Source organism: Beta vulgaris, chromosome 3 (genome assembly GCF_026745355.1).
Source record: "Beta vulgaris subsp. vulgaris cultivar EL10 chromosome 3, EL10.2, whole genome shotgun sequence".
In the NCBI taxonomy this organism is placed as follows: domain Eukaryota; kingdom Viridiplantae; phylum Streptophyta; class Magnoliopsida; order Caryophyllales; family Amaranthaceae; genus Beta; species Beta vulgaris.
In genome coordinates, this window is record NC_079204.1 from 4,913,753 (window position 1) to 4,929,640 (window position 15,888).

At 34.9% G+C, this 15,888-nt stretch overlaps 2 protein-coding genes across 2 annotated transcripts; one reads left to right on the forward strand and one right to left on the reverse strand.

The window, feature by feature from the left end:
* Nucleotides 1-263: 263 nt before the first annotated feature.
* On the forward strand, nucleotides 264-3,465 carry LOC125491501 (pentatricopeptide repeat-containing protein At4g02750-like). Its single transcript, XM_048640879.2, has one exon. It carries the CDS (start codon nucleotides 494-496, stop codon nucleotides 3,242-3,244), a length of 2,751 nt encoding a protein of 916 aa, XP_048496836.1. The 5' UTR covers nucleotides 264-493; the 3' UTR covers nucleotides 3,245-3,465.
* Nucleotides 3,466-6,378: 2,913 nt separating this feature from the next.
* LOC104888277 (cyclic nucleotide-gated ion channel 1) lies at nucleotides 6,379-13,606 on the reverse strand. Its single transcript, XM_010673191.4, has 8 exons — nucleotides 13,454-13,606; nucleotides 12,556-12,674; nucleotides 10,716-11,268; nucleotides 9,737-9,949; nucleotides 8,751-9,031; nucleotides 8,543-8,654; nucleotides 7,674-7,910; nucleotides 6,379-7,288 (listed from the first exon to the last, which is right to left on the reverse strand). Exons 2-8 carry the CDS (start codon nucleotides 12,582-12,584, stop codon nucleotides 6,587-6,589), a joined length of 2,127 nt encoding a protein of 708 aa, XP_010671493.2. The 5' UTR covers nucleotides 12,585-12,674; nucleotides 13,454-13,606; the 3' UTR covers nucleotides 6,379-6,586.
* Nucleotides 13,607-15,888: the final 2,282 nt, after the last annotated feature.

Here is a 15,888-nt window from a genome sequence, read left to right on the forward strand (position 1 = left end):
ATGCTTGCAAGGAAAGGACAAAAACAAACATCGCCTGAGCGGTTGAGCCTTGAAATTGTAGGAACGAAGACTGCTAACAAAATTAATTAAACTAGTTTAAGTTAAGTTTCAAAGACCGAACCTTACCTGTGGTAACTCCATTCACCAAATGCCCCCACTAAAAGTCTCTTTGCTATACAATCCAATGGGTATAGAAAGTGTAATCATTATAAACCTTTACACTCCTTATTATTCTTTCAATGTGGGACTTTTCACGTTCTCTCGAAGCAACTCTTGAGTGAAACAAACCTTTATATACTCCAACAGAAGTCACAACTATCGTGATCTGTGAATTGTTTTTGTTATTTATAAAGTGAGATTGCTGTCAATTGTAATTAATAACCATGGGAATCGACACATTTTTTGGTGTTGTGAATTTCTGTGTAGTTTACAACAGCATGCAATAACAAATACTAACAATGAGCTAAACTAAACAAATTACAAAGTAGTGATAATGATTCGTCATCTTGTCAATCTTCCCCGTGCACTATCAACACAGTCTGTACAATTCTTGGAGCATACTTCGATGGAATCTCATCTTTTCCGGTGCAACAAAAGAATCAGAGATTTATGTAAACTTGGTAAAGTTGATGATGCGCGTAACTTGTTCGACAAAATGTCTCAAAGAGATTCTGTGAGTTGGGACACTATGATTTCTGGGTATTCCCAAAACAACCGAATTATGGACGCCCAGATTCTTTTTGATGCGTTTGGTGGAAAAAATGTGAGAACTTGGACTGCAATGTTAACTGGGTATGCTAAAGTTGGTCAACTTGAGGAGGCTTGGAGTTTGTTTGATTCTATGCCGGAAAAAAATGTCATTTCTTGGAATGCTTTAATTACTGGGTGTTTGCAGAATAGATGTTTGGTCTATGCTAAGAAGTTGTTTGATGTCATGCCTCAAAGAGATATTGTTTCCTGGAATACTATGATTACTGGGTATTGTCATGCTGGTATGATGAAGGAAGCAATGGTGCTTTTTGAGCAAATGCTGGAGAAGAATCCGGTTTCTTGGACGGTTATGATATCTGGGTATGTTGAGATTGGTAGTTTTGTGGAAGCTTGGAATGTATTTGGGAGGATGCACCAAAGTGGTTTGATGCCCGACCAGCCCATGTTTGTTGTTGCATTATTAGCTGTAATAGGTGTGGAAGCTTTGGATTTAGTCGATAGTTTGCGTAGCCTTGTGATAAAAACTGGGTATGAGAAGGATGTTGTTATTGGTACTGCAACTTTGAATGCCTATGCAAGAAGTGGGAGGTTGGACATTGCAAATGACTTTTTCAATAAGATGCCACAAAGAAATGAGTACTCGTGGAGTACGATGATTGCTGCATTTTCGCAGGGTGGAAGATTGGATGATGCAATTGCAGTTTACAAGAGGATTCTTGAGCCAACCATCTCTTCACAAACAGCCATGGTGACTGCATATGCTCAGAATGGAAGAATTGTGGATGCCAAAGGATTGTTTAGAGAGATTCAGAATCCTGATATAATTACTTGGAATGCTATGATTGCTGGGTTTTCCCAAAATGGAATGATTGATGAGGCAAAAGATGCTTTTGAGCACATGCCAAGAAGAAATTTAGCTTCTTGGGCAGCGATGATTTCTGGACTGGCACAAAATGAACGATGTGAAGAAGCTCTTTATATGTTCAGTGAGCTCCATAGTCTAGGAGACTTTCCTACTCATTATTGTTTCACTAGCTGTATCTTTGCCAGTGCTAGCTTAGGAGCTTTTGAGACAGGGAAACAAATACATGCCCTGGCTGTTAAAAGGCGCTGCCAGCATAATCCCTTTGTTTCAAATGCATTGATCTCTATGTATTCGAAGTGCAAGAACATAGAAGATGTTTCTCAAGTATTTGGTACAATGGGAATAAAGGACACCGTGGCCTGGAATTCCTTAATAACCGGGCTTTCAAATAATTATATGCTGGAAAAGGCTCGTGAGATCTTTGAGAAAATGCCTGAACGTGATGTTGTGTCTTGGACTGCTATAATATCAGCTTATGTCCAAGCTGGCGATTTTGGTACAGCTCTGCATCTGTTTAGTGACATGTTGGCTAGAGGGTCGAGACCTAACGAGTTAACGATTACTAGTATTCTAAGTGCTTGTGGGAGTGCTGGTGCCATTAAGCTTGGGGAACAGATTCATGGATTGCTCAACAAGCTTGGATTTAAATCATGTTTATTTGTTAATAATGCTTTAATAACAATGTACTTCAAATTTGGAAGTGAGGGTGGATTTTCTGTTTTTGAGGACATGGCCGAGAGAGATTTAGTTACATGGAATGCAGTTTTGGCAGGTTGTGCACACAATGGACTGGGTAAAGAAGCCATAGAAATTTTCAGAAGGATGGAAGTTGAAGGGGTTTTGCCAGATCAAATAAGTTTTCTGGGTATATTATGTGCCTGTAGCCGTGCTGGGTTATTGGAAGAAGGAAGGGCCTATTTGAATTCCATGTGCAAAGATTTCGGGATCAAGCCATTAGTATACCATTATACTTGTATGGTTGATCTTCTTGGGCGGGCTGGTCAACTCTCTGAAGCCGAGGCATTAGTTGAAAGCATGCCGGTAGAACCTGATTCTGTAATTTGGGAGGCCCTTCTTGGTGCTTGTAGGATCCATAACAATATTGAGATTGCTGAGAGAGTTGCTAAAAGGCTCTTCCGGATGAATGCTCTAGAATCAGGGACATATGTGTTGTTATCTAATTTATATGCTTCTCACTCTAGGTGGGACAAAGTAGAAGGAATAAGAGAGCGGATGAAAGTCCAGGGAATGCGTAAAGAACCAGCAACCAGCTGGATTCACATCAAGAACAAGCTTTATACCTTTCATACAGATGATAAGGGGCATGATTTTGTCGAAGATATTCACAAACTCTTAGAAGAATATTATGGACGTTTGAAGTTGTCAGGGTATGTGCCTAAAACAGAATTCGTTCTTCATGATGTGGAGGAGGAGCAAAAGCATAATCAACTTCTTTACCACAGTGAGAAACTTGCTCTTGCCTTCGGTATTATGAACACACCCAATGGATCACCAATTCTGATTCTAAAGAACCTGCGTATTTGTGGTGATTGTCACACTTTTATGAAGTTCATGTCCAATGTTACTCAAAGAAAGATTGTTATTCGAGATAGAAAGAGATTCCATCATTTTCAAGATGGTGCATGTAGTTGTGGTGAATATTGGTGAGACCGTCATAATAGCTTGATAGTATCAATATACAGCAACTTCTAGAAATCTGATGCATCAAATTCCATCAGTATTGAAATTTGAAGGTAACTTTTTCACTCCAAGTTTCTCATTCTCAATCACTGTTCATATAATTATATTTCTGGGTTTTTGCTTCTAATTGAGATATAGTTGAATGCTTTCACATTGTTGTTTAGGCGAATGGGATGAGTCTTAAATGTATCATCATTCTGATTTTATGTATCAAATTTAATTATTAATCCATATCCATTCATTTCTCTGTGAAAAATTACAAATTTGCAGCTAAAATTTATTTGCTTTTGAAAGATATCTATTGAAAATAGAAATAGATATGTTCTCTTTTTTTTTGGTTTAGAAGCATTATTTGTAGGGGGTCCTTCTTGCTCTCAGTTAGAGTCGGCCCAAATTGAAGAAGCATTAGCCTGAGCTCAATTTTCTGCAAAGCAACCCATCCCAAGCATCCAAACCCAAACCCCTCAAATGTTCCTTTTCAAGTATTTGCCTTCATTTCTTATATCCACTGCGGTATTGAAGAAGCTGGTGTGTCTCCAATCTACTTGTTTCAGAGATTGTCTGTCTCCATTTCTTCCATCCATCGCGGCATTCAACAACTTTTGAATCCTCCAAATCTGCTGAATTGGAGGATTGTGCTCTCAGTTCCTTCCCCAATTCAAATATTTAAACTTAAGTTTGGAAGTAATATCGAATTTGGATGAGTGAAACTAGCATACTGATCAAAACTAAAGTTTTGCAATTTGAGGTACTAATGCTGTCAGCCTCGTCAAAATAAACTACTATAGTGTAGAGTTCTATCTTTGTTGTATTGGATAATCCTCATGCAAAAAGGTGCTTGTACTTTCAAAGCTTGTTTCTTTTAGTTTCATATTTGTGTCTCGGTTATTGAAGAAAAACTTGACCGAATATCATTATTCTTGGTGTGGAAATCGCCTTGAGAGTTTATATATATCCTTCGTCTAGTTGCTTGAAACACAATTTGTATCTTGCTAATCAATTTTATCTTGGCATTGTCAAGAAAGAAAGGTGCTAAGCATCCTTATGTTATTTCCCTTTTCATTTCTTGATGAGTATCTATGATTGTTCGCCTGCTCTTAATTCTCTTTAGTTGTCATGCAGGTGGTGAAAGCATCCTGCCAAAAAGAATCAAACTATGTGGAACATACAAAGACTGTTAAGAAGAATTTGCTTTGAAAGACCGATTAGATTCTACAGGTTTGTAAAGTTTTCACATCACTGCATATTCAGGCACTATTAATTTCAGTCATCTCTTCTTTTTGTATGTGGTGATTACACCTTAATTTATATATGAGCTGGATGTGACAATCTTAGAAGGCTTAAATCAGCTGTCATGTTCTAAGCTTAATGAAGAAAATAGGCGAGGATTTGAAAGTTTGCCCATGTCTTTAAGATGCAAGTGCTGCTCAAAAATAGGCAGCTGAATCTATCTTAATTCGTTAAATGTATCAAATTTTGTTTCCATTTTCTTAAGAGGATGGAGTGCTTGGATAGCCGAATTGTAGAAGCTGCTTCCTGGTTACATAAAAGCAAACAGTGTATCTTTTGAGGGCAAAGCTCCTGATAATAGCTACTCCTAGGAAATTATAATCAAGTGAAATTTTCCTTCTCCTGTTGTTTTCGATATTCAAGTGCTGTCAAGATCCGATAAGTAGTTGAAGTTCGAATTTCTGGAGAAAAAATATCTAGAAACTGAGACAAGATAACATCCTTTTTTCAGCATCTGTTATTCATATCAGACTTAACTGCATTCATCTAATAGTCAAATAGCCTTCTTGTTGCGCTTGTTTATTTAAATGTAATTTTCTGTTCAGCAAAATTTGTTTTTCTTCTCATCATTCTTGAAGTCTGTTTACTTCTCGAAGATTCAAAGATTTTATCCTTTCTTAACAATGCAGGAATGAAGATTGTATAAAAGAAAGTGATGATCTTGTGTAGCTTCATGATCAAATTCGTGACTGTGACATCATCTTGTCATAGATATTCCTTCGGAGTGGATATCAGGTATATGAGAAGTTGAGAACTCCCTCTATGGAAATATATTTTGTAATAATCAAAGGTGAATTTTCGGTTTATCTGAACTGCGAATGTAATCTTGTTTGGTGGTAGAGAGCAGCTAGGTACGATGATGCGGACGAAACTTGATCCCAAGTATTGGGTACTACATTATCAGCTAAATTACATGGCATCCACAACTGCGAATGTTAAAGTCTCTTCTATTATAACAACCTTGGAAGGTGACAATGCTAACATAACAACAATTAGGCTGTGAAAATAGAATTACTTTATTTTGTAGTGAATAATAATTAGTTTTCTATTGTATATAAAAGTAGTTGGCTTACTGACTTTGAAATAGGAAGTATTTCAAAATGCTGTTGCTAGCCAATGGGTATCAATGCCTGAACACATCAGTCTTATGCTCAAAGAAATTTGGTATTCTGAAATGTCATGTGTTGGTACTCGGCAATAAGATATGTAAAATGTATTGATGTATGTGTGCATATGTGTTCGCCCAAAAACATTTACACTTTGCTAGGATAGAAGAAAATGTTGGAAAAGCGAAGGTTGGGAAAGCGATGGAAACAAGTTCTCTTGTTTGGGTCAGGAATTGGGGAAAGAAGGGTAGGGTGAAAGAAGGATTTGCTTTAATATCTGAAGGAAGATAAAGCTCCTTCTTTCCCCTCTCTTTTTTCACAAACCCTTCCCTCCTATTCCTCCCCTTTCTTTCCCTCTTATATTGTTATCCAAACAAAGTGTTAGAGTTGGTGGATACGACTCTATTTCGATGAACCTGATGCTTCATGGCCTCGTATTGTAAAAGAAAAATATGGCTACTCCAACTCCTTTTTCTTCATTGACCTTGCGACATCTAGGGTGTATTTGGTTCGGAGGAAAGTATTTTCCAAGAAGACCACTATAATTAATTAACAACTCGAAATCAAGGAAAGATGATGGAACACACAATGTGACATACATTCTTACAATTTCATCCGCCCACTTGTGTGTATCAAAAATTAAGTTTGATTCCAATTGGTTGTCAGTATATCATTAATCACGCTAAATTTGTTCTATAATGCCAGTTTTGCACAATCATATACAGATTCATTAGTCAACCTTCTTTTCTTGCTAACCAGCATATTGCCATAGTCACATAGAATAGATACAGATATACAATTAAAATATACACAGATTAGCTCAAACAATGTGTTAGATTTAACTTTCACCCTAACATCACCATAATACAATCATTTCTACACCAACCAAAACAATAGAAACTCCTTTCCTTCACTACTTATCTTCCACTGAGAAATCTGGCTCTGCCGGTTTCTGAAGAAGAATAGGCGATATTCTCTCCGGCAACCTCGCTTTCCGTGCCCCGTTTTTCCGTAAAGCACGAAGCGCATTTGCAGCAAACCTCGAGGCGTAAATAGTAGCACCTAAACTTGGTGAGGAACTCCCAGCTTCCCTTGCTAAAGCATCTTGTAAACGGTCCTCTTCTTCCTTGAGAGATTGCTCCATCTTCTTTCTGTGATACCGCCTCCAAGCTGCCTGTATAAAGCAAGCAGCCCAAGTCCTCCATTGCTGGGAGTAAAACCTAAATGTGTGCCGAAGTTGCTTGCTGTGAAGTCTTCTAAATTGAGAGGCCACAAATTTCAAGTCATCAGCCATTAGAGCAAAAGCTTCGACTTCGGTAAGGGTTTGGACCGTTCGGGTTGAAAGAGGCAAATTGGATGATGGGTTTGGGTCGAGGGCCCATGTGAGGAGTTCCTCGCCACAGAAATCACCAGCTTTTAGATATTCACAATTGAAAAACCCTGTTCGGCCACCATTTGTGGTCATTGTTAGCAGCTTGCCACGCATTACAAAAACCATTGCGTCCACTGGGTCTCCTTCCCGGATGACAAAGCTGCTTTCTGTGTAAAGTACTGGCTTCAGGCGGTCACACATTGCGTCCAGCAACTGATCGTCCATTTTTTCAAACATTGGGACCTAAAAGTCAAAAGCCAAGTGTAAGATCTCTATTACCTCGATCAGTAAAGATTGCGTGGTCCCCGAAACGGCTGAGGGATCGGTATGTTACCGAGGAAAGGCATTGAAAAATAAAAATTAAATCTCTAGTTAGAGATTCAACTTAAATTTTTTTCTTTAAAATATTAAGACAGAGATAGACCTTGTTCCCTAAACCTCTCTTGTAATCAAGGCAAGTTGAATATGAGGGATGTTTTTGTTCAAATTGCCATGAACGAGCCAATAAGGGTTGAGGGGGCAATTTAAGCAAACTTCTAAAATCCAAGAAGATTGCCAGCCAGAAGTAGCTTAACGGTATTCAATGAAGTATTACATAATACAAAAGAGCAACAAGGAGGAAACTTACCCTTGTAACTAAATCCAGGCAAAGGTGACGCTTTATGTCCCTCCTCAAATCCTTTGGAAGGTTCTGGATTAAACTTTCTTCATCCACACCTCTTGTTTCTTGCCACTTGTATTGTTCATATCGCCTAATCCTATCCCTTAGATCCTGAGGGAGTAGACGGTGTGACATCCACTGCTCCGCATCTCGCTTTTTCACTCTCATCTCCTCCAGCCGTGTTGTAATAGATTGCAGATATGTCTGTCAAAGCACAAAGTAACATAAGACATTTTGAGAACAAAATTGCTACTAAGTTTAAGAGATGCATTTCTACTCAAAAGTAGAAAAAAAATTATTCTACTACATTTAGGAACATTCTAACCAAGTAGTGCTTGGTGTAGTTAGTAGGGCGTGACCGTATGACATTCCGATCATAGGTTCAATCCCTATTAACTACAATTCTTGAGGTGGAGATTCTCTATCCTCATATAGCTTGGATTCCCGTGAGGACAATCCTTACATGAGAACATGAAACACTTTGTTGTCATCTGTTTTAACCAAAACTTAATCCATTCTGGCTAAATTATAACATTGTTAATCCTTGAGAGATCAAGCTTCCAAAACGATTACAGTTTTAGGAAAAATTATAATCATGTAATATTTCAAAATGAAACATTCATACTAAAAATTATAGTCATAGTACCAACATACTCTAGGTCATCCGTCCCTACCCAATTCTATGATCTTATGCACTCACGGAGAAAGTTCTACACTACTATTATTCTAGGTCACCCTCCAAGTCCCTAGAATAGGATTCCAAGTTTCCAATTACGCAAAACGAATCTAACTTCTCCACATACACAGCATAACAGAGAACGTGATTCCACACCTACCTGCATATTTCCAATAAGAAATGCAAACAACACCAAACCAGCAATAGCAATCAAAATGGCAAAGCAGTTTTCCCAGATATAGGTACTTGTTTGAAGGTTTTGACCAAGTGAACTGCGAATGGAAGATATCAAACAAAATTGTTAGTAATACTCAAGCTTCTATAATCAAAAGATAATCAATCTTCAACGAACTGTGCCGTTTGCTAACCTTAAATTTTGTAGGCCCCACCAGAAACAGAAAAGGAGTTTCTTTGGAAAATCTGTTGTCTCGACTACACCAGATGTGAGGGCATTAAGAAACATTCCAAAATCAAAGGGCCCTGAATTGTCACTTTTGATAGGGCAGAATTCTTCCAAATATGTGTTGTTTCCAGAACTCATGTCACAATATAAAGCACCCAAATTACACTGAAGACGATCTCTACAGGCCTTTCTCCAGCAAGTAGTTTCCCGTTCAATAGAAAATAAGTACCAAAATGCTCCAACTACCTAGAGAAATACAACATAATTCAAGGATTAGAACTGAAACATGAAACCTATTTTACATCAAAGCAAACCAACAGTGACATCAAAGTAAAACTCATTCATTAACATATTAACCTAAGTTCAGACCAATATTGGACACACAGATCAAAAATGAAATAAAAAAAAAAAAACTAAATTCTGAATTCTTGTTAAACATTATTGCCAGTTTATGGTTTCTTTATTTAAGATACAAAAGTTGTATGAATTATGATATAAGTTGTATAACAAAATTTGAGACTGGTCATACTTACACCAGCTATGTTAATTCTGAAAGCTTGCAACAAAAGAAAAGAAAAGGAAATTACTACCTTTTCGAGAACTTGTTTTTGGTTCTCAAAAAAATTTCAGAACACGTGAACAACCGCAATTGTTGGCTCACTTGGTAGTCATACATTATATTAATCACCAAATAGTTTTAAGAAAGCAACTAATAATTAGAGATTTTTCACAGTTCTGTGCCATAAACTACTTCATAAAAAAAGTAACCTAAGCATTACAATACGTACAAGAAAAATCTTATGATATTAGAAAAAAGTGAACACCATATAATACAAGCTTACATATCGAACTCGCAAAACGTATATACTAGTTTATTCTCTGCAAAAAAGCATGCAGGCTGTACAAATAATTAGAGAAGGCAAAACTAATCACGGAATTTCAGTTACTCACATGACTTGCAAGCATGTAAAGCAAAAGATTAAAGGCAGCTCCAGCCCACGCTGTTTCAGTCAAAATGCCAGAGGTTCTAGTAACTTCTTTGTATAACGGGAAGACTCGAAGAATTCTTGGAACATACTGTAAGACTACAAGAAACTTTAGCAAGTCCTTCGTGTTTGCTGACCTTGAGCCTCTCATTTCGGGAATGATGATTAAGATTGCCACCTGAAAATATCAGTAAAAGCACAAGAATAAACCAACCAAATTCGGCAAGAGCTGGCATCAAAATCAATAGTGTAGATAGTAGGCCAAATTTCTATTTCAAGTTGTCCCCAAATACTTGGCCACTTTCTGAGAAAGAGTTAAAAATTAAATTATCTAGCCCACAACGACAGCCTTGAAAATAATTTGGAAGAAAGACTTCAATGGGAATGTGGAGAGGTATAGATTTCGATACCTCAGAATAGTTGTTGTAATTTTAACTCATTCCTAAAAGGGCCCATAAAGGCATAAAGTAAACTAGTACTATTTAGGGCCGAGGAGCAATAATAACTAGTAAACCGTCTTCCTATGCTAGTAATTTCAGGCTGAGGCTTTCTTCAACACCTTCTACAGTCCATAACTAACTCATAATTGCAAGGGAGGATAAATTAGGGGACTAAAACAAGAACATCACAAAAGCATTCATATTGGACAGTAGCATGCATCATCTAATACTAATTACGTCAATCAATTGAAACGGGAAAGTATTTAATATTACCATAATAGTAACTAGCCATTGGTACTAGTCGAAGTAGAGTTTAAGTACACACTACACAGCACTACAGCAGAAGATAATACAGAAAGCTATATTCACCAGATGCAAAAAGCTCAGAACAGAATTTAGTAAGGTAAACTAAACTTCATTCAGGATTAACTATAAGGTCAATTATAACAGTGATAGTGACATTTACAGCAGTAAGCTGGGTTGTAAAGAAGAAATCCTGCATACCTGTGGTAAGGGAAGTACAGCAAGAATGTCAATCCAGAAGTAGGAAGAGAGATATCTTTTTGCAATTGCTTTTGCATCTTCGACTAAAACCCCTCTACCAAAGACCCGAGAAGAGGGAGCAATAAAACCAGTGCGAAATTGGAAGATAATATGAAGCAAGTAAAAGATATCAGTGAAGGTTCGCAAAACGCTAGCCGTAATCTCCAACTTATGGTCTAAATCCAGGCACTTTTTATTATTATTGATCACGGGGATGTAAAAAAACAAAGGATCTATTGAGACTGCAATAACACAGGATAAAACAAATATCTTATTCCACTTCTGAAGAAAGGGGCCTTGCGGATCTAGAACTTTCTTCGCAGACCATGACTCGCGTAAAGAACTGCCACTGAAAGAATTGCTAATCCTATTAAAACTTTGAGGAAAAGACTTCCACCCTCTTATAAAACTATCGGAAATCGAAGCTATCGACCTTCTGAACTTGCCAAACCGAGTATAATTTTGTATGTAGATTTGCCCACCAACACTTTTTTGAGGAACCCAGTCCTGAAACCTGAAGTGATGGTAAATTTAGTCCACTAATGAGTGTAAGCTTAGAGTGATTGTAAACTATCAATAAATTTGTAATACAAAATGAAGTGACTAAACATTATGTATGCTGAAATAATTAACAAGGGATAAGCAGCAAAATCTTTAACAATAACTGAAAACAATATGACATGCACAACGAAGGATAGTTCGAAATCTCAAAGAAGATGCCAAATTGCATTCTCAATGAGCGTATATAGATAGCTTTAAGATTCGCTATCCCAGAACAGCAAGCAGACAGTTCTTGTGCAACTGTACCTCTCCTCTTCCCAAGCAAATATACTTCCTATGCTTCATAATGCACTAATCATTTGACTTACACAATCCACGAAAACAAACTTTGATCGTAATTCCATCATTGTATAGAAGTACTAATAGAAAATTTAACAGGATTCTTACATGGAAAAACTTTAGAAGACAAATATAATGCTAACAATTTTACCAAAAGAATCATCATTATAATTTCTGGCAAGCTGATGGTTAAAAAAGAAAAAAAGAAAAAAAAACTGAAACTTAACCACCAAATGTATGAAGAAAACCATAAAGGAAAATCTTACAAGAAAAACATCAGTTGTCATAAGGATACTTGTAGGTATTACCGTATCACTTGACTTCATATAAAGGAGGTGGACAATGGCAATGTCAAAGAGAAGGTTATGTTGGGGAGTGGGTAAAAAGACCTTATTTATCTGGTGAGAAAGATGAATGAGAAAGAATAAGAATTAAATTATAGATTAGCAATCAGCATATCATCACAATTTGGAACTCTTAATTAAGCCAAATATCTTCCAGGTCTCTATCCGAAGTCATACTCCCTCAAATCCATTATGATCCTCCTATTTGAATTTCCATCGGCTCCAATACACACCTATGACGAATAATATCTTTAATTAAGTGTGAGTACTTAATTCTGTATTAAAAAAATTATGTTTAGGAAATACACATTGAACCAAATCAAACGAAGTCTCACACGACAATATTTAACATATATTGGTCAGGAATACCAAAATGAAAAGGCAGATATATCTATATAATTACCAAAGACTATTACAAATGCAAGCATCCTCTGCAAATTGAGAAGAACCAAAATAAGTAAGACTTAGCCCTTGTTCTTTTCACCTTAAAGCATACAAAAAAGTAACTCCAGAAAAAAGATTTTTTAGGTGAAAAGAACCCCTTAAATCTTAATCATGGAATATCTAAGGAACAAAAAGAAAATGATACAGTATATCTTAAGAAGAATATATCTAACCTGACAACTTTTTCCTGATTATACTTCATCACTTTGCCTTGTAACAATTATAACCAAAAATAATAATTGTCCTCAGTATCTAAATTAGAAATCATAGCTCCATTAACTAAGATCACCTTCTGTAATGAAACAAACAGATGTATTCATCAATAACAAAAACAACACTTTGCTTGACCTAATAAATCAGGAAAAATGAATATTTAATCAGATAACAGAAAATACAGCCATTTCTTATAATACAACCATAATTTTTTTCACCAAAACTAATGAAGTAGTGATTATTTACAAAATAACAGTCTTTCTATACCACAAATTACATACTGTAAATGTACCAACAGGGAGATATCCATGTAAATTTCAAAGACTAAAAAAGCAACAATGCATTAAATTGATATAAAACAAAGTATTAAAAAAATCTATCAATATCCTAACAACAGAACAACCCGGATGTCTTGGCCTAGTGGTTAAAATACGATGTAAACGATAGTTCACATGTTCGAATTTTCCTTCCCCTTCTTTGTACTTTGTACTGCCTTCATGCTCATATGGATCAAAAAAACACAACAAGAACACAAACCCCTTTAAAACTCTGGAGTAAAATATACGGTTACCCAAAAATATCATATTAAAGCATAAAATGCAAACCCCAAAATTTAATTCCAGACCTTAAGTAAGTGTAACCGAACTTCAAAAAACCCACAATCAAATATACTAAAACTGTTGAATTTAGACACAAAAAAATGGAATAAAATCAATTGTAACTTAAATTCCACTAAAATAAATGAACCCGCATAAAAAAGTTGTACTTTGATTATAAACTTCAACAATAAATACTACTTAAAATTAATTAAATCAAAGAAAATATGTAAACTTGCAAATAATTAAAAGATAAACTTACCAATAAGGAAGAAACTTAAGAAGAAGACACAGTGACTTGAGAAGACAGTGAGGAGAGAGAAAAGACTTGAACTTTTTATTACTTTTGATTTGGAAAAAATGGAGTTTTGTGTAGTGTGATTTTTTTCATAATAATGGTGGAAAGAGGGAAGTTTCCTTGGCACCTTCTAGACAAACAGTGATGACTGATGACACCCTTTTTCAAATTAACTGTTTTTTATTTAGAAAGTAGTATTTTTTTAAAAAATTATTAGTTATTAGATAAGATAAATAAAAATAAAAATATTAAGCGAATTTAAACTTTAATTTATCCAATTAACGTATAATTTTGGAACCATTACAAGATTTTCATCATTTTAGAGTATCCAATATTTAAGACGTCAAAAAAAAAAAGTTTAGACGTTTGTTAGCAAAATTCTTTTACTATTTGCATTATAGAAAAATGATGAATTTTGCATCAATGCAAAAAGTGTAAATTTCAAAATGATTTTTTAATATTTCTCCCATTTCAAATTAAATGTAATAAAAAAAATATTTTTATGTTTGATAAATAATGTATTCTTGCAATATTTAATTTGAAACAAATGAAGTATAAACTTTTATGAAAATAGGTAATGAATAATGATGTATGAAAAAGACAGGAAGAAGGAGACAATGGATGGAGGGAGAGAGAATTTTAAAGAAAGTAAAAGGAGTCAAAGAGTTTGAAATAGTCCTTATTTGTGTGGAGCCCATATTACAAAGTTTCAGGGGGTGGATTTACTAAATCTACTCTTAATTAAATGTGTTTTGTGGATAAGTAGTCTTTACTGTTTGGGAGTAAACTTTGTTTTCCTGTATTGGCACAGGTGTTAACACTTTACAATTACTTAATACCTCAAGGATATTTGTGTCCCTTGTCTTTACTACTAATCAAAGTCAAACACATCATAAATGTGACATTGCTAGTGAAAGTGATATAATCATTTACCTCCTCCGTTTTATTAGATGATCCATTTTGATTTTTGACATATTTATATACGTACTTTTGACTATTTTCTGTGATTTGTATCTAAGGACAAATATAATCATGTGGAATCTTGTTAGATTCGTCTCAACGTATATTTTCAACATATCAATATTTTGTAATTTTTGCATATTGATAATAAGATATACAAATATTTAAAATAGTGCATTTGCATGTGTGTCCAAGGAAAATAGGTCAACTAAAAAAATAGAGGTAGTATTATATAAAGATTGAATGACGTATTTTATAAACCTTCAATAAGATCCTGTTCTTTTGAACTTATTTTCTATTCGGTTTAATTACTCTTTGAGTCTCGGTTCATTTTCTCCCAATCTAAAAAAACTGAGGTTAAATTTGACAATATAAGAATTTGGTAGTGTATAGTTTTGATAGAGTGATTACTCTCTTAAGACTTAAAAACAAATATGAATTAGGAAATTGTGTGAAAGAGGTTAGAAAAGTCTTTATTAGAACTTGTAATAATTAATAAAAGTCTTGGCATGAGGGAGTTAAGTCTTACTCAAATTTTGCCCACTTCAACTTATCTAGAAACTTATAAGCAATATTTATTATGTTCAGATCAAATTAGATGTGATAAAACCTACAAATTCATAACAAACCAAATAGAAATACTACTTATCGTGTAACTTATAATATCATTGTTATTGTTGTTGCGGAAAAAAACGCATATCATACTATTCTCTTTTTTTGGAAGTGTTTCATTAATGTTTGTATATAAAAATACGAAAAACATATCCTCAAAATCTTATAAGGAGATACATTAAACCCAACACATGGATATATATATATCAATATATGACCATTTGCTATTTGTATTTGTACTTACATGTTACACGTTTGTCAATTTGCAGTCTGAGCATCAATATCTTAAACTGTACATAACTAACTTTTGCAAAAAGTTGATTGGGTGAAAATATTTTGGTATTACAACATATTTTAACAAACAATGATATTGTTTTCATTTACACATATATAACAAGAAGAGGTTAAAGCAAATAATGTGAATTTGTGTAAGAAGTCAATACAGAACAACTATAGAAAAACAATGTTACTTGTATGCTGTGTTTGAAAGAAACAAATAAAAATAATTAAGTCTAAACACTTGAACAACCAATTATTTGTGAAAAATCCAAAAGAGAGATGAATGATATTATAGTAAATGCATTTATGCAATATCCACTCACAACCTCCTTATCTCTATAGTTTGTAACAAACCATTTGTTGTCTATTAAAACTTCAATCAACGTTTATAGAATCCTTCACGATCCATTTCAAATTTCAAACAAAAGCTTATTAGAGAGGTTAAGCCCACCCTTTTGGGTTGAATTAAACCAAACTATACTTAATATTCCTTTTTTTAATCTTCCTCACAAATTTTCAATTTATAAAAAACACGTGTGGGGTATTGT